The sequence below is a fragment of the Oculina patagonica genome, chromosome 13, assembly GCF_052425735.1.
Source record: "Oculina patagonica isolate OP01 chromosome 13, crgOcupat, whole genome shotgun sequence".
In the NCBI taxonomy this organism is placed as follows: domain Eukaryota; kingdom Metazoa; phylum Cnidaria; class Anthozoa; order Scleractinia; family Oculinidae; genus Oculina; species Oculina patagonica.
The window spans coordinates 30,242,186-30,261,302 of NC_135770.1; the positions used below are offsets into that span (position 1 = coordinate 30,242,186).

At 39.1% G+C, this 19,117-nt stretch overlaps 3 protein-coding genes and 2 non-coding genes across 5 annotated transcripts in view; 1 reads left to right on the plus strand and 4 right to left on the minus strand.

Moving 5' to 3' along the window:
• The window catches only part of LOC144636095 (sodium channel protein 1 brain-like), a 39,113-nt gene extending 23,023 nt beyond the window's left edge, over positions 1-16,090 (minus strand). The window contains exons 1-12 of the mRNA XM_078495238.1: positions 15,896-16,090; positions 12,847-13,004; positions 11,642-11,722; positions 10,875-11,003; positions 10,254-10,345; positions 9,329-9,514; positions 8,715-8,772; positions 6,042-6,186; positions 3,936-4,073; positions 2,138-2,569; positions 1,347-1,535; positions 326-673 (exon numbers count right to left, since the gene is read on the minus strand). Of these exons, the coding sequence (XP_078351364.1) occupies positions 326-673; positions 1,347-1,535; positions 2,138-2,569; positions 3,936-4,073; positions 6,042-6,186; positions 8,715-8,772; positions 9,329-9,514; positions 10,254-10,345; positions 10,875-11,003; positions 11,642-11,722; positions 12,847-13,004; positions 15,896-16,024 (2,085 nt within the window). The 5' untranslated portion in view covers positions 16,025-16,090. The remainder of the gene's footprint in view (positions 1-325; positions 674-1,346; positions 1,536-2,137; positions 2,570-3,935; positions 4,074-6,041; positions 6,187-8,714; positions 8,773-9,328; positions 9,515-10,253; positions 10,346-10,874; positions 11,004-11,641; positions 11,723-12,846; positions 13,005-15,895) is intronic.
• On the minus strand, positions 4,132-5,436 carry LOC144635557 (uncharacterized). The gene is made up of 2 exons (XM_078494651.1): positions 4,563-5,436; positions 4,132-4,172 (listed from the first exon to the last, which is right to left on the minus strand). Exons 1-2 carry the CDS (start codon positions 5,434-5,436, stop codon positions 4,132-4,134), a joined length of 915 nt encoding a protein of 304 aa, XP_078350777.1.
• Trnan-guu (transfer RNA asparagine (anticodon GUU)) lies at positions 6,994-7,067 on the minus strand. Its single transcript has one exon. It is a non-coding gene; the product is annotated as a tRNA-Asn (tRNA).
• Trnap-agg (transfer RNA proline (anticodon AGG)) lies at positions 7,322-7,393 on the plus strand. The gene has a single exon. It is a non-coding gene; the product is annotated as a tRNA-Pro (tRNA).
• The window catches only part of LOC144636026 (splicing factor 3B subunit 2-like), a 59,158-nt gene continuing 48,757 nt past the window's right edge, over positions 8,717-19,117 (minus strand). Inside the window, exon 18 of the mRNA XM_078495164.1 lies at positions 8,717-8,726. The gene's annotated coding sequence lies outside the window, so the exon portion shown is untranslated. The remainder of the gene's footprint in view (positions 8,727-19,117) is intronic.

Consider the following 19,117-nt stretch of genomic DNA (forward strand, 5'->3'; position numbering starts at 1 on the left):
ACCTTTGTTTTATACCTTTAAAAATCTCAGCGGCCTTTGTGTAGACAATGGTCTTAAAAAAGGAATAAAATTTTATTGAACTATTAATCATGGGTTAGCGTTTATTGGCTTTCGAACAACCAGAATTACGAGACCAAAGGCATTGTACCATCGTTCTTAGGACTTTATACCTCTACTAACACATGCTTTTGTGCTAGAGTTGTAAAGCCAAAATACAAATACAGCATTGCATACAAATTACAGCAAATACAGCATTGCATACAAATTACAGCAAATACAGCATTGCATACAAATTACAGCAAATACAGCATTGAATACAACTCACAATAAAATTGCCTATGACAACCGCTGGAATGAAGAAAGGAATCGCGGCCGCAGGACTGGTGGCCCTCATGCAGTCCCACAGAGGCTCGATCCACTCCCCGCACAGCACTCTGAACACCATCATGAACGCGTGCCAAAAGTCATTGAAGTTCCAGCGCGGTACACCGTCCTCGCCAAACTTGTCCGGAGTGTACGATTTGCCGTACATTTTCATTCCCATCAGAGCAAAGATGTAAATCACAAGACCCAGGATGAGGGTGATGTTCCCGATTGGTCCGACGCTGTTGGAGATTGTCGCTAGCAGTCTGCGCATCGTCTCCCAAGACTGAGCTAGTTTTAGGATCCTGAACTGCGAGGTAATTATTAGAAGTTAACACATGGATTCTAAGACAGGCCATTCCCTTTGATGCTTGATTTTGCATTTTAATAGGGAACATGAAATATATCTTATAGCTGCAAGTAAAGATAACTGTTAAAGAAGAAATTAATGCAGCTATGCTACAACTTATGCCATTGTAAAGACGTATTTCAAACTATAAGGCCTGTATGGTATTCGAATTAATGATATTGGTGCAAATGCTCTATCATTTTTCAGCTGCACCAACTTGACTGACTGAATGACTGACTGACTGACTGACTGACTGACTGACTGACTGTCTGACTGACTGGCCGACTGGCTGACTGACTGACTGACTGACTGACTGACTGACTGGCTGACTGACATGACATGACATGACTGACTGACTGACTGACTGACATGACATGACATGACATGACATGACATGACATGGCTGACTGGCTGACTGGCTGACTGACATGACATGACATGACATGACTGACCGACCGACTGACTGACTGACCGACCGACCGACCGACCGACCGACCGACCGACCGACCGACTGACTGACCGACCGACCGACCGACCGACCGACCGACCGACCGACCGACCGACCGACCGACCGACCGACCGACCGACCGACCGACCGACCGACTGACTGACTGACTGAATTAACCGTTCTTACCAAGCGAAACGTCCTGAAGACACTAGTTCCGGAGGATTCGCGAAAGTCCGCTAATTCAAGCCCCGTGTCCACTAAGCTTATAACGACAATGATCCCGTCAAATATGTTCCATCTGCCTTGGATGTAATACATAGGACCGAGGGCAACAAGTTTAAGTATCATCTCCACGGTGAATATGACGGTAAACATCTGTCAAGGAAGAGATTTAAGATAAATAAATAAATAAGCACCAGATACGTGTATCATATACACCAATAGCTGGGGTCGTATTGGGAGATTATTGGTCTTAGATCTTAAAAAATATGTGGATCAAGTGCAGCGAGTTCCAAGTACAGTACAGTTCAAAGCAAGCTTGGATAATAAGAGATTTATTACAGAAGGTGATAGTTCGTACTTTGGGTTATGGGGTCGATACTGAGGTAGGGACGGTATTGAGGGCCTCCCGGGGGTTTCAGGGAACAAGGAAACATGGCCATAAAATAATTGGGAACAAGGGAACAAAAGCTGAGTTTCTGATATTTTAAGGAACAGGGATCACAAAACTCGACAAAATACTTTCAGGGAACAAGGGAACAGAAGGGAATTTTTTGGGGGAACAAGGGAACATTCCCCCCCCCGGGCGGCCCTCGATGTTATGAAGTGAAGGATTGATGCTATGAGTTGAGGGATCGATGCTTTATGTTTGAGGGTGGATTTCTATGGCGGATCGCATAATCTGATGTAGGAGATTGCTGTTTTCAAGGCACCATCACTCTCAAAGTTCAATGGTAATATAAAACGAAACCAAATACCAGATTAAGGACATCAAGGACTTTCTTAAACTGCGTGTCGATATGATGGTGATGTAGGGCAAGAACCACTGTATTGGCAAGAATGAATCCCATAATAGTAAACTCCACTGCAGGGTGGCCCATGACGTCACACATGGTCCTCTGAAGGCGTCTCGTCCACGTCATTTCTGTTCGAAATGTCTCATTCTTGAGTTTTTCATCGAGGATTTCTTTGAATGAGTTTTTGCTTGCGATCAGCTTAAACAGTGACGGGGCTTCTGGTTCTTTGGGAACTCTGTAGGTGATTTCCTCGATCTTTTTCTGAGTTCTTATGGAGTGAATCGTTTTGATGAGGACTTGAACTCTTGTGGTTAGTGGGTGCAGATGTTCTAGTGTTTCTGAGTCTGCAGGGTATGACATGGCGGTTCTGTTTTCACGTTTTAGTCTCTCGTTCTTGAAAAGGAAGAAGAAGGTAATAGATTAGGAGAAATTAACTTAATCTGTGGATATAAATCGTACCTGCCCTTCATAAAATTTTCAATAAGTTCAAACGCAATAGCATACTTGAATAGAGTTGTCGTTGTCGATGTTTTCATTTGTTTGTTTTTCATACTTATTTACTTTATTGTTTGTTTGTTTGTGTTTGTTTGTTTGTTTGATTGTTGGCTGTTTATTCTTCATTCGTTCGTACGTTTGCTCGCTCGTTCGTCTATTCGTCGGTCGGTTTCAGGGCGTTCCTAGGCAATTTTTAGCAGTACGCACAAAGTCAGTGGGAGATTAAGTTTCATGCATAAGGCGTAATACGAGCGCTGTAGGTGCGAGCTTCTTTGGGGGTCCGGGGGCATGTCCCCTAGAATATTTTTTATGTTACCCTCTAAAACGCCATTTCCTGCATTCCTGAGACTGAAAAGAGTTTGTGAAGTCAAGATTAAACTCTGGAGGTTACCTTAATTCTCAAACAGAAATCCAAAATTTTCTATATTATTTACTATGTTGGAACACGTGTTTTCAGAAAACTTTCCTCACTTTTATGACCTCGTATTCGGTAAATATTTTCCGTAACGCAATATATGTTGAACTACACTGTAGTTCCCTCAATTTCTAGGAAATGAACTAGAGACTTGTCATGAGACCTGATACGAAGATTCGATTACAATTCAAATGCTAACCTTCGAATTCTGTTCTTTTTAGCGCAAAACTCCCGATCGCCGTAGTTGAAAGGCTATAAAAGCATTGTGTTGAAACAGCTAAATGGTTTCCCAGACCACTATAACTGCTATAATACCAGAACAGTGTATGACCAGCGCATTCTCCAGTGAGCACTGATAGAAAAACATCATTATGCGTAGAAAAATAGCAGGACTTTACCCTCTGCTTTTCTTCCATAATGTAAAAAAAATCTGGGCCCCAGAAATTCTGGTACGCACTTGCGTAAATCGCGTAAAGGCAGGTACCTGGGTTTTTTGTTTATCAGTGTTTGTCAGTTGGTCGGTTTAATATATCTCGTAAGAAGAAGGAGCAAGGATTTTCTGTTCCAGAAATCAATTGAGTCCATTAAGACGATATGAATAAGAACAGAAATCTTCCATTCAATTTTTCCTTGCAATAACAGTGTATTTTCTGTCAGACGAGTGGCGAGAATATTGTCTTGATGTCCATCAAATTTTTTTTAAGAAGAATTGAGACCTTAAGCCTTGGGATGAAAGAGTAAACAAAGCTTTTGCGTAAGGCTTATAAAGATAACACAGAGAAAATTCTATGTCTTTTAATGATAAATTCTTGCGAGTAAAACAAATATAGGAGCTGTTATATTAATTACCACTTTGTGGATAGATTTTATTTCCAGTTCGTAAGACAAAGCTACCACGGCCAGCACGAGATTAAGAAGATAAAACGAGCAGAAAAAGATGGCTCCAAGAAAGTAAAACACGCACCAGACACCACTGGAGGCAAGAATCTGAAAAAAGAAAAAGTGAAATAGGAATCTTATCTTACAAAAACAACTACGATGAACTTCAATCTCTCCAACTACTATGAACTTGGCCAGCACTTTGTTAGGTATCGTTCTATCTATGAGATAGAAGAAGAAATATCGTTTATTAAAAAACTTTTACACTTGGCAGTCCTTAGACTGAATTACGTGTAAATGTATAAAAACTATATATATTACAAGTCCTAGCAGTCGGTTTGACTTCTAGGCTTAACAGTTTGGCAATTAGTGTCTGGTGGTCGACCAAGTCGAAAGCTTTCCGAAAATCCACAAGGGCAGTTCTAATAGCAGCCCCAGTGCCATCGGTAGCTCTCAGCCAATGGTGTAACATAGAAATGAGCGCGAAAGTCGTAGAGGAGCCTGGGATAAAGCCATATTGATTTGGATCAATAGAGGATAGCACTGCCGGCTTTACGGACTTCTCGATTACAAAACTTTTAGCAATCTTTGACAGTATAGATGTAAGTGAGATCGGCCTCAGGTCTTTATTAAAATCACATACTGTTGGAGCCTTTGGAAGAGGCGAAACATTAGCGATTTTCCAAACACGAGGAACTTTGCATTCAGAGAAGGAGGTGTTCAAGATGTCAGCAATGGGTGCGGCCAGAATGTCAGCAAATTCCCTTAGCACCCAGTTGGGAAGATCGTCCGGTCCACCAGCACGAGATATTTTAACTGCACGAAGTTTCTTTACGACAGACTGTTCAGTGACTGATATTGGCTGGTCACCATCTGTTGGTACACGAACGCAATTTGTCAGGGGCGAGTAGTCTTTCGTGACGCTAGTAAAGGCTTCATTGATGCTTTCAGCCAAAGTGGTCTCTTCGCAGCAAAGGTCTGAATGCAAGACCGATTTAAGGTCACGCCCTGCGTTACTGGTGGTCCCACATAGCTGCTTAATCTCGCGCCACCAATTTCGGGGGTTTGAGTCGCGCAGGTCCTTTACTTTGTTCTCATAGTAGACCCTGCGGCAGCGCTTCCGCTCGCGGTTCACTTTGTTTCTTAACATCTTGTAAAGGAGTTCATTCCCGGAGGCGAAGGCCTTTTGTCGGCGAGCGATGAGAGCCTTGAGCTGATTGGTCAGCCAAGGACGATCAGTTTCATGAACCGTCACCGATCGCTCTGGCATGATGGTATTTAACCCGAAATTGATGACTTCAGTAAGTATTCTAAGCTTGTCCTCGCTTGACTGATCTTGAGAAAACAGGCCAGACCAAGGCACCTGATGGAGAAATCGGCCAACTTCTGCTACTTTGCTCGGACGCTTGTCCCTTGTTTTGATGGCCTTTCGTTTAGGCTTAGAAGACTTGTCCCTGATTCCAGCCTTCATGATCACTGTGAGATGGTCCGACAGACCAAACGCAGGCAAACTGCTAGGACTTGAGTAGTAATATAATATAGGTGATTATAACTGTGCCATACCAAATTTTAGTGAAAAATAAAAGCTCATAAACGTTTGTGTTTTTTTGAGACAAGAAATGCAGACGTTTCAATGATATTTTTTATTCCTTTATTGTTTTCGTTATTTACATTACTTTTATTTATATTTTTCCTTTTTATTTTGTTTATTCATGTAATAATTTCACTTTATTTCGGTAGTTTCAATTTATTTTTACTTTCTTGGTGTGGTAGCCTAGAAACGTCTGTGTCTTCTTACCTTTGAACGCCAAACATTATCATTTTTTCTGATTTTTCTTTCTTACTTTTGACATCGTTCCTTCCAACCAAACTGGTTTCTGATTTAGGCAACTTAGATTGTTAGTTGACAAACGTACCACGAAGGCAAAACTGTTTTGGTTCCTGACTGAATTTCATTAACTGGCTAGGATCACGATAATGGGAGGAGATCAGCTCAGAGAATCGGTGGTTTTGGTGTTGATTTTGCTACTAAAGGAGCCGTGGATAAATTGGAACGACAACTTAATTCGTAGTTACCTTGTTATAGATATTTTCCCAGAAGTCCATGGTAAGGAGCTGGAATGACATCACGAGGGACCATCCCATGTGATCAAAGTTTGTGTAACCAAAATCAGGATTAGGTCCAGCATCTGGTAAACACGTGTAGTTCACTGGACACGTCCTACAAAAAGTCATGCATGTAGCTGAGATGTTGTCATTAATCAAAACTATAACAAAATTACACCCGATTTCAGTGTTATGTGCATAGCTATCTTTCGACATCGTCTTTCGACGTGCTGTTTGAAATGAGCCGATCAAAACTGATGCATACAGGGGGTTGGTTTCATGCAAATAAGCCCACAAGTTTAGAAGGTCATGCTAGCGGGCTGTAATTGGCGGATTTCGATTCGTCTTGTTTGTTTAGCACGTTGAAAGATGAATGTCGATAGAAAGCCGCTATGAATGTAACACTGAAAGCGGCTGTAAAGGAGAGGTATCGCGTGGATTTCGATTGTTTTTGGTCACAACTGTGCTATAATGCCTCTACTTGTGTAGAAAATTATTCTAGAAAACCAAGAGAAAAATATCAACCGAATTCTTGAAAGAGGAACAAATCATGATCGTCTCTAGCGTGTTTTGGAAACAAAAATGCAAGAACTTGAAGAGATAGTCTAATCGGAGCGTGTTGCGGGAAGCGGGTAAATTGTCGCGGGTCCAAATATTGTCGCGGGTCCAAAAACCAGAATTTTTAGTTTGTTTTCCATTTTTTCCAAAAGTGCACTACTTCAACAGTCATCGAAAACAACAAGAATAGCGTGAAAGGTAGTTGAAAATGAATAATAATAATAATAATAATAATAATAATAATAATAATATATTAGGAGGATAGAGTGGAAAAGAATGGCATTGATCGTTCGACAAGACAAAAGGACTAAAAAAAGCATTAAAATTGTTGTAATGATCTTCTGTTGACCAAAGCAAAAAGAAACGTCCCCGGGTGGGCTTGAACCACCAACCTTTCGGTTAACAGCCGAACGCGCTAACCGATTGCGCCACGGAGACAAACTTGTGAAGGAAAAATTTTTGTGAGCACTATATTTTTGTAATAACACGTCGAAAGTTGATCATATTTAATTCGGTCGAATGAAACTTCGCTATGAAATTTATTTTCTCTTAGAACTGCATGGCTGAAAGGAGCAGTCAGCTCTGGATAGTATGTGGCTTGACAACAAGACGACACGAAACAGGTGTTATAGCACTAGCTAATGAGAGGAGTAGCAGATTAAGGCCTTAATCAAAAAAAGTTTGTCAAGTTTGGCCTGTTGGTCTAGTGGCATGATTCTCGCTTAGGGTGCGAGAGGTCCCGGGTTCGACTCCCGGACAGGCCCAGAAAAACTTTTTGGGCTCAAGAGCGGTTTCCGGGTGGAATTAAACATACAGTGGAGCAATTTTTTTTAGGTAGTGACTTCTTTTGATTGACAGAAAAAATGATTTCAGAAAAGCAAAAAGTCGCACTCTTTGTCAGTTGTGACTTTTTGATTGGCAGATTAAGAGGGGATTATACCTGAATTTGAATGAAATTTTAAGAGGTTTAAAGAAGGGATTAAAGAAAGCAAAAAAATTGAAACACCACCAGACAGTTGACCCCCACGCAAGAGCACTGCAGGTTGTCAGGGGACCGTCTACCAATTTTTAACCAAAAAATTCTAATTTTAAAAACACATTACATGTCTAATCTTTCTTATTTCTCTAAATTTTACTAATCTTTGAGAAAAAACTATCTTCTTTCAACATCCCCAAAAATCACCCAAAAATTTACAAAATACCGTTAAACATAGATATATTGTATGATTAAAGCGTTTTTGGATTCCTTGAAGCGCAAACGAGATATTTCCGTTAAAACCATGTTAAGCGGTGAAAAAACGACCTTCGGGTATAATCCCCCTTCAAACAGACATGTTCCAGTTTAATATCCCTAAGTTTTTTCCTTTTTTTTATTTCGGTGGGACACATATTTGCGAATAAAAGGTTGGTTGTTACCGCAATGAGGTGCAAGGTTACGGGGCGCCCTGGAGCGTGTCCTTTGCTTTAGAAGTATTTCAGGTCACTTTATGGCAATTTGTTTAAAAAATGAAGCAGTTAGCAAAAATATCCTACTGAGTTGTCAACAGAGGTGCCGCGTCCCTCAAGCAACCATTCTGGAGTTACACTGCAAGCAGTGTTTGGAATTTTTGCATTTTTCGCGTTTTATGGTAACCTACGTAGCCTACTGTCGTTCAGTTAAGAAAGCTGTATTTTCTGAAAAAACCTGGCATCCTTTTGCTTGTTTTGGCAGTTACTAAAATGTGACAGGTACGAATATACGAATTTGTTTTACTGTAAAGTTCCGATAGAAACAACAATTATTAAATTTTTAATGCATATGCAATGTTAACAAGCTATTGTCACTGTTTTTGTTATTATTCTATTATCTTCAACGTTAATTTTGGAAAACTAAAAAACTAAAAAAAGAAAAGTTCAATTTTTCATCCACTAACTTTCAAGCTTTTGTTTTTGTTATTCTATTTTCTTCGTAGGTAGGGTACTTTAAAAACTAGAAAACAAACTAAAAATTCGGGTTTTCGGACCCGCGACAATTTTGTGGTTAAGCAGCGGCGCCTTTTGCTTCCCTAGAAATGAGAAGGACTGTTGACGAATCAAGTATCTTACCTTGCACCCGTACTGTTCCCACAGATAACAGGGCTACCCTCTTCATAAAACCACATACCTGGTAAGATTAAATAATATCAAAAAATAATTAGCAAGGCACTGTCAAGCAACAATATTGATGTGGTCTGCTTTGCCTTACGTTTGCTGTGGACAACAACAACAACCTTTCAGTACTGAGCGTCCATTAAGTTATAAATGCACATGGAAGTTGGAAGAGAATGACACAACTCTACTCGACTTCACGAGTGCTTTTAAAACATCTCATGTGCATCCAGGAATAAACAGCTTAAAGAATTAAAACGTGGAGGAACAAACTTAACTTATTGAAAATAGAAGTTTCCTTGCAGTCAATTGAAAGAGATATTCAACAATTACAGCACAAACTACATTTCAGCTGACACCTTACAGGCGAGCGTTAATTGAGGGGTGGCTACAGAGTGTAAGAAATAGCCCACCAAACATAAGAGCGAGAAACTTTCAATCCAACCCTTTCAAACTCACTCAGAAATATTGGTTAGCGCGAATCTTTCTTATCTAAGTAATGAAAAGTGCAGTCGATATTTCTAGACTCGCTACCCAAAGTGTCGCCTCGTAATGCTTAAGTAGTAACATACTTGCGTTATTCGCTCTGTCCGTTATGTTAAAGGAATCGTCGTTTAATACACATTTGTATCTAAGATGGCCAATGAACAGTTGCAGCCCAATGAGCGCCATGACAGCGAGAAAGAACACAAACAGAATGAGTACATCACTCAACATCTTCATTGAACGAAGTAGCGTGTTCACCATTGCCTTCAAACCTAACAAAAACAGCAATAATTAAGTTAGTTAATCAGTCAGACAGTCAGTCGGTTAGGGTGACGTCATGGGTAAAGACTTCGTTCGAGCCTAGCTAGTGGCCCAGCATGAAGCGTACTTGAATAGTATTTCTACTCCCTCTGGATAAAATAATAAATAAATAAATGTTGTTTATGGTGGTTATGCACTTAGCTTTGAGATAGGTAGTTTGCAGGCATGGTACTGAACAGAGGAAAAACAAAAACATTCTAAATGAACATATTCTGAAACATGATTACAAATCCCAACTGGCAGGAGGCAGACCAGTTGGATATGTACAAAGCGTGACCAAGGATTTGAACTCGGGACGACCGAAAACAAATCCAGCTAGTGGCAGGGTGGAGGGTTTGAACCCTGGACCTCCGGATTACAACACCAGCGCCCTAAACCACTCGGCCACGCTGCCTCCTTGGGATGGATGGGATGCCAGTCCATTGCATTGTCTAACCACTTATTCGCTGGTACCCATTTATACGCCTGGGTGGAGAGAGGCCCTATAAGGGAAAAGTGTCTTGCCCAAGAACACAACGCAGTGATCACAGCTGGCTTGAACCCGGACCACTCGATCCTGAGTCCAGCGCGCTAACCGTTATGCCGCCGCGCCTCTCACGTGTGACGTCATACTTCATGCTAATGACATATCTTCGCGAGGCAACTCTTGCTATCGTTTCAATCAAGATTATTTTGAGCAGTCTGACTCACCTTTCAAAACCGATATTGTCCGCAAAGCTCTTAAAACACGTACAGTCCTTATTCCAGAGAAGTTGGCGACGTTTGGCGAGAGTGTGACGTAGCTAGAAAAAGAAAACACAGTTTCTCTTCTGTTCTGAGCTTTCAAAAAAGTTTATTTCCTACGCGAACGCACGTCAGGATACCCTTGTTAGCATGATCGCGTTAGATACCCTTACCTTAGATAATCTTGATGGAAATGTAAGGAGTAGTACTAACAAATGATAAAAACATGTTTTTAATGTATTTGTTTACAACCTCATTATATTAGCAAGCTGTTTTTGGACGGAATGCTAGTCAATCACGGGCTACCCACCCCATTATTTTGTCAGGTTGTTCTTTCTGAAGCCATCTGAAAGCTACTCGAAGAAACAAAAACAGAGAATTTAACAAATTACTAGACTGTTCACAGTCCCCTATTTGCCCGTGAAGTCGTAGAGATCGATCGTTGAGTTCGACGTGCCGCCATCTTGAGGGTGTGCAAAAAGACTGTACTGGGCATTTTGCACTCTCCCCAATTTTCGCTCGCGTTCAGGAACCAAGATGGCGGCCCGTCGAATTTAACGAAGGACTGTGAACAATCAAACAAATTACCCAAGTATGACCACTGTAAAATCCAGCCAGTTCCAGGGATTCCTGAGATACGCGTATGAATGGAGAACGAAACCACGTGCTATGATCTTAAGAAACATCTCGGACGTGTAAATAAACGCGAAAATGTATCTGAAATAAAAAGAATTGATATTTTAAATTTTCTCAATGATACATGGCTTCCAAAGAAGGTATCATCACCAGGTTTAGTTCCTATGACGTCATGTCATTCCTATAAAGTCATTGTTCAGGGACGGATCTAGGGGGAGGGTACAGGGGGTCCGCACCCACACCCCCCCCCCCTGAGATGGCCTTCTTGATATTTAAAATGTAAAATGCCTCATGTAGCATTTCTATAAAGCACGGGCGTTTTTTGGCAGACTGAATGTAATTTTCGATACATTTGTGCTTATATAATAGCGACAATTTGATACTCGATCGGAAGTGGAGCCTTGATAACGGGTAACTTGATCTTAAAAGACTTTTCCAATTTAAATAATTTGTCCAAAAGCAGTATACTTGCGTTTTATTTTCAAGCAAACACTGGTTATTATTCTTGAGAATAATCTGTAAATCCGTGCTCCGATCACTTGGAAAGTCGTTCTATCAATTTGCCGACGTCAATGCAAATTTACTGGAAATAAGGGTGGGCCGGCTTTTCTTTTTTATATATACCAAGTCCTTGACTACGATGTATAACATTAAACCGGTCCTAAACCCTTTACTGCAACTCCGTAAGTTTACAAACGAGGCTTGTTACCAGTACTCACTCGGCTTCCTCTGGTGGATTGTTCAAGGCTAAGCAAATGCAATTTATAAGAATAATAAAAATAACAAAAAATTCAAAATATCTGTAAGAAGCAGTTAAGGAACACTTGCTGTTGTTTGTATACTACATAAACGCTGGTTCTTCTAGGGCTTCTACTTCTTCACATGTACAGTATTACTGCTCCTTTTTCTTTGTAATCATGAATTTTAAGGATGTGGGGAAGAATATCTTGGATTTCCATTCAAACGGAAAAAGTAAAGGTGAAGCAATTATTTTTCCCTCGGTTTTGCTTAAGCCTTTGTCCAGTAGCTTTTGTATTTTTCTTCCAGCGTTAAAAGCGAGTTTCTTGCCATTAATAACGCAGTAAGAAAACTGCATTTCTGAGAAAATCCACCGCGACTTAGCTATTGTTTAATTAGGTTGACTTCAGGGGGACTTCGATCTTACGTTACATGTAAAGCTTGCCGTTATTTGAACAAATCATTAATTCAAATGAAGACAATACAAGTAAGAATGTCAATTGGCAGGAGGCTAACCAGTTTGTTGTTAACATGGGTGTTGCCTTGAGGCAGTGAACTCATTACTACTGCAAAGGCGGCGGAGGAGGGGGATAGGGGGGCTACAGCCCCCTCCCGCCCCAACAAAAATTTGGGGGCTCAGTCCCCCCACATTTCAGTGCCAAAGTATCGCTAGCGCGGCATAAAATTGGTTTGTTGAGACACAAATAGTTTTATCAAGATCGTGCTTGGTGGGATAATCTAGCAGTTACGATTGTATTGACATTACCTGTGGCATCGGTAACTACAGTGCGTACCTTTTTTCATGTGTGTGTTTTCTACCCCCCCCCCCCCCCCCGCGCGCCCCCGACGTCTAAACAACAACCCAAAAAGCACATGAAGCAGGATCGTCTGAACTGTCAAGTTATGCGTTGTCTGTCAGAAATCCATTACGGACACACCGAACACTGTTAAAGATGTTTTGGGAAATTTGAGTGGGGGGATGTTTCCCTCCCGGGGAGGGGGTATGCGCTTGGCGTGAAGTACGATGGGACCCCCCATGTTTTAAAACACTCCACCGCCTCTGTAACTGAGAACAAATACTTAAAGTGACAGGATGGAGGTTTTAAACCCGGCACGTCTAACGCCTTAAACCACTCGGCCAGTCTGCTCCCTTAAAATTATTTTGCAAATAACAACGATAGGATACTGATGTGTGATGATCTTGATTGCGATCAGTCTGAGTGGATGGAGCGGGTCAAGCAGGAACAGTGAGCTGGACATGTTGAATCTGTACGCCTGGTCACTGGACATTTTGGACCGGCGGCTTAGAACCAGAAATGTCTCCTTGGAAGGCTTGGCAGGTTTCTGCCGAGGAAGGAAATAATCAGAATATCATTGGTAATCTAAGATGGGCCCCAATCAATTCAGTCGCTCCCCAGACATTACCGCAACTTTAAATGTTACTTATTGTTATATAATTGTTATGTTTATAGTTAACAATTATTCCACGAGCGCGCATTGGATATGAGATGGTAGATAGCCAACGAGGCGCGTAGCGACGAGTTGGCTATAACTATTTCACATGCAACAAGCACGAGTGGAATAATTGTTTTATAAAAAACGCCCAAAGAATTGCAATATTTAGCTCCCCAGCTGTTTTCGTTGACGCGTATCGGCTACAATATTTATGGTCAATAGTATATGAGCTCATATACCATTGCCTGTTAGCCAATCAAAACGCAGGAACTGCAATATACCATTACTAGTTTTTAAATAAATTAGTATATAGCAGTAATAATAGTAATATATTAGTTTGGCACACGACCCCACAAGCATTGTGCTTAAAATCTGATCGTGTTTAATGATGATGATGATGATGATGATCTAAAAATCCGTATAACGTTTATTTAGCTTCAACAACGTTTAAAGGGGAAGGGAGTGAAGTAATTAGAGTAAGAAAGGAATTTTTATGAAGGGAATAATTCAAAGCCATAAATTAGCTATAGCAGACAGTAAAGCTGTGTCAGATATTTAAAGTCATTTTTCCGATAAACCAAGCCACTTTTAAATTGAAGAAAAAATCAAAATTACAAAAAGAAAACATCAAAAAAGTTATAATAATTCGAAAATAAAGAAAAATGGTTACGACTGAAAAAAAGATCCAAACAAATTGCGAACGACAAACTTGAATAAACGGCCAAAAGACTGTGACAAAGACTGATCGTTCATTTGTGTTGAAATATTATAGGTGGTGATTTGATGAGCCGTTTTCCATTTTAGGTAACTTGCATTATTGTGGTACTTTTTTCTTTTTTTAACTGAAAACAACGTAAAAATGACATCTAAAACATAAAAATTAAAATTCGGATCAATTAAAAAGGAACTCGTTTCAAATATAAGATATCTTGCTCCGCGCCCCACCGTATCAGAACGGCTAGATTCAGACGACAGCTTTTGTTAAAACTCGATACAAATTATGCCCGGCAGGGAGAGGTTGCGGAGTAGGCTTTCGACACGTTAGTAGCAGCTAGTTTCTAAATAAAGACAATATAGACAAAGTTCTTTCAGTAACAATGTGTCATTCAGTCAAGGACAACTGTCATTAAATAGATTGCGGTTAGTGTTTCCTAATTAAGGGACCGCTCTAAAGAAGTTCCTTAAGAACTTTCTAGATTAATTTTCGTTGGACAGGGTTTGTATACGTAGGCGGCAGATAGATTTAATTTTTGCTTCTCCTTGAATTTGCCTAACTACATTTACCGGGAAAGTGGGATTATTATGAGGCTTATATAAAACGATCGCCGAATATAAAATAATCAGAATAGTCGTATATGAATTCCTCTTAAAATATTAGTTGATAACCTAATGCGTTTCGATTGACGTTCTTAGCATGATCTAAATATTCTTGCAAATAGGCAGGTAAGAGCAATAAAGAAAATATTAACTGGCGATTTTGTGCTGATTTAACATAAGGTTTCAGAACAAATATCAAAAAGAAATTCATGGCAACCAGTAAGGAACTTAAATATTTTAAATCTTCCCAGCTTCGTTCTGATAGAGCATACAACGGCCGTTTGTGTTTTATTTGAAAGATCGACTTAACGCAAGGTGTCAGTTCCATATGATGACTGACCTTAGACTGAAAATGTACGATTGCATGTAATGATCTCTTTATTTTGTTTCAGTCGCAGTTAAAACATTGAAAACTACCAACTGATCATTCATTTTGATGTAACCAAAAGGAAGTTTTTATGAAGTTTGAAAGTCATTTAAAAGTGGCGAAGATTTTTCATGCTTGGGATAACAAGCAGATTCGATTGAGGCTCTTTGGCTATTTCGGACGAATAAAGAGTTCCAGAGACGAATTCCAGAGTCTGTAGCGACGATTCAGTACCGAAGAAAAGACTTGGAATTCTTTCAAGCTCCAGATTAAAGCAAAATACTGTTATGGAAATTATGATTTTGGTTGTTAACTGGATAAATAATATCGTAAAATATGGCGAAATCAGTTTTTGGAGGTGCCCGTATGCGGATAGTCTCTCTGCAACAAGCAACGCAAAAACGAGAGCTATTAATTACGTTCTCATATTTCATTCGACAAGTAAATCATTTGACTACTATTTCTCCCCACTCTTTTGAAGCTTAATGCCCAAATTGTGTTTATTTCCTCGCAGAAGAGTTGAGACGGCAAAACTATAAAATTTTTGGAATGACATGGAGTATAAAAATGTTTCGGCAATGTTTTGTAAGTGCGTTTCAGGTGAAAACGTTTACAGATAGTTTTTGAGCAGTAATGCAGTGCCATTGAGTGATTTTTTTTTGTGTGAAATTGTATTCTTTAAATCTCATATAAAGAACTACGTACGAGTGGAAGATTAAGACTTCTTATTAAAAGAAAAAAAATCACTTTTGTGGTCAGTGAAATGCATGGGTTTTGTTTCACAGTGTTTTTAAACATTTTTTTTAACTAGTTCTTGAACTCAACTTTGAAAGCTTTGTATACAATCAGTTATTAGCTAAATCTGCAAACAACGTATTTACGAATTCCACTTCTACCACAATATAAATCATTTTCAAAATGCAACTAAATTGGTTTAAAATGCGGGACCGTTATTTATACGTGTTTAGGGTGTATCAGTTCTCTAAGCAGTCGTTTCCTAAAGCGATCATCAACTTATCAATGAATTTAATCAGGTATTAGTGAGGAAAATAAAAGTTTATAATGCTAAGTTATAAACAATGTGCGGCATACTTACACCGTTCCCCGTAGCGTCGAAATCGTGCAAAGGTTTGCCCAGCAAATAAGATGGCGCTTGTCGAAGCTGTCCCTTTCTGTAAGTGGAGTCGGTCAGAGCGGGCAATCCTCGCGCGCGCTCTTGTAACATTTCTTGAGCGCCTTCGACTGTGATTACAACTCGTGATAGTTCAGTGGTTTTCACCAGCGATTTATCAGCCGTATAAGCGCCATTTTGCACAGAATTGTAATCTACCATGGTCGCTTATACTGCTTATACAGGTGAAAACTTGTCTTCTTTACCCGACGATGTCGAGCAATGCAAAAACACACTTTTGCTACCAGCAGTTTTTCAACAGAGACTCAAACCCAAAGCTTCGAGGTGAGTTTACAACAGTTCTACGATTAAACGCTTATTCTTCATCGTGAGTATTTCGCCCACAGCGTCGTGAAAGAAAACATGAAACCTTCTCTATTGTTAACTGATCTTAGAATTGCCTGAAGTGTTAGAGGAAGATTGCGCTTAAATTTTTAATAGCTTGTCGGTAAGAAAACCTATAACGAGGGATTGCGGTCAGTGAAAGGAAACAAAAACCCAAGCTGGATTTTCTTTTCCGACTTCCTACGACTTTGCTATAAAAATAGTTTGAAAGGAGAACGTGGCGTTATTGAGGAAGTATGGATTAAAAATTAAAAATTGTAAAATGAAACAGTGCATGGATACGAAATAAATCATTGCGTACGTAAATAAAACGATTGTTTTAAAGTTAATAATAAGAATATATAAATACCCAAACACAACTTAATTATTATAATAGTGTTGTATCCACATTTAACACAATTATTTTTTTAAAAAAATTGAAACATTAAACTTACATTACAACGATTAAAGTTACGGGCTCGCTTAGTTAGGGTGTACTGAAAGAAATATAATTACATAAATAAGTAGGTATATGTAAACAAGTAAAATTATTTTGAGATTGTTTTTGTAATTTAAAGTGAATGAAATGTATTTATGTATAGTTGTTTTCTAAATACTGGTTAATAATTACCATTCATACCTCGAGTGTGAAAACAAACTAGTCACATTTACTTTTAAAACTGAAATATTTTTTAAACACAGCAAAAACAATACTCTTTTAAAATTCTTTCTGCTGTTCTGTTCCAGAATTCAAATGAAAGTACGATTTCAGCTTAAATCCAGAAGAAATATTCAATTATTAAAAAGCTGCTTTGGGTTTCACCAAAAAAACTTTTGTTTAGGGGTCTATTTAATAATTGTAGATGTAACTGTCTTATTCACAGGTTTGATCAGTAAGAAACATATTGTGTATGGCAATGGTTAAATAAAAAGGCAATTTTGTAAAAGGCCACCACCATATAATTTACTGACCCGTACGTTAACAGAATATTGCTGAGAAAGGCTGGTTTTTCGTTTGACTCTCATAATGACTTTACTACACGACACGGCTTTTTTCTCGATTTCAGCTCATTGACTTGCAAAAAACAACGCTTTGCTTTTATTTTGATCCACCATGCTGAGTTTAATTGAAGAAATATTCAGTAATGAAGCGATTTTTTCGTTGCCTAGCTATATGAATTCTTTTGGAAAACAAGGTCCAAATAGTTTGTACGGAATTATTTATGTTCACCTTATCCTACACGGCCCAGAATTTATAACCACAGGCATCCCAAACTCACGATTCGTGAAATCGATCGAATAAATGATTTATGTAAGCGTATAAATGATTTATTTAAGCGTATGAATGATTTATGTGAGCGTATGAATGATTTATGTAAGCGTATGAGTGATTTATGTAAGCGTATGAGTGATTTATGTAAGCGTATCGAGTGGGACGTGACTATTTGAAGTGCGCGGTGTTGTGTTACAATTTAGGCCGTTGGAGATTTGAGCGCTCTATAAGACTTTGTATGGAGTCTAAAATAACGTGAAATAAAAGCGCTTGACGAATTACAATTTTACCTTCTTTTCAATAAAATAAGGAAAATGTACTCACCTTTCTTGATTTCTGTTGTCCTTTTGGGCTATCTCATCGTTTTTGGGGGGTTTTTGCGCAAAAACCCCCCAGAACGATGAAGTAGCCCAAAAGGACAACAGAAATCAAGAAAGGTGAGTACATTTTCTTTAATTTTATTGAAAAGAAGGTAAAATTTTATTTCGTCGAAAATAATTTTTTTTCGGCCCTTCGGGCCTCTATTTGGCCAAAAAATAAGGTGGAGGCCCGGGCCCCCGGGGCCGTTCCAGCCCTTCCCCTAGATCCGCCACTGCGTAATTATTTTCCATAGCTATTTGTTTACCCCTCTACTTTAGGGCAAAGTTAAACGAAAAAAAGACCAAAATGATAGTGACTTCGGTTTTAAATGTGCGTTTTTGAAATATTCAAAGTTTGGCTAAATCGCATTCGAGGGATACATATTTGGGGAATTGATATGTTTTTTTTTTATATCTTTCCGTAAATTTCTCTGAAAATTTTCCTGCAGAACTTTGGATTCGTATATACACTACCATTGTCACTTATTTTCGCGGGACTTAATTGCGCGATTTTCAAATTATCGCGAAATTAAAGACCCGGGAAAATTTATTCTTAACGTTTCTGGTTAGCGTTAGGCTTTTGTACATTATGCTAGCATTTTTTCGAGCATTTTAGTAAGGCAAAAGCATTGAGCATTATTCGAGCATTTTAGTGGCTTTTTTCCGGAAAATTTATTTTTTTCCCCGAGAAAATAAAAAAGAAATTAATTCTTTTATAGAAAATGAAGACTGAAACTCAAAATTCAACTACAAATAACTTTCTAGAGATAGTCAACTACTTTCTGTACTCAGCCTTGCGGGACGCGTATGAGAGGCGGCTGTATTCGCAGGCTACCTTGTAGATGATTTCGAGTATTACGTTTTTTTGGCTGCATTTATGACCTTGTTTACGTTGTTGTTGTTAATAACAACACTTGTACGTTTTTCAGTAAGTGCTAACAGTTAACACCATGAAATGAGTATATGAAATTCATATATTGTACTGCGGATATACATTTTAAGCAAATGAAAGATCATCGCAGTAATGTACTCAACTTAAGAAGTTGAGAAAAGCAAGCCTGAAAAAAATTCAGACTTGAACGGGAATCGAACCCATGACCTCTGCGATACTAGTGCAGCGCTCTAACCAACTGAGCTATCAAGCCAACTGGGAGCTGGTCACTTGTGAGTTCGTAATATACACCATGTTAA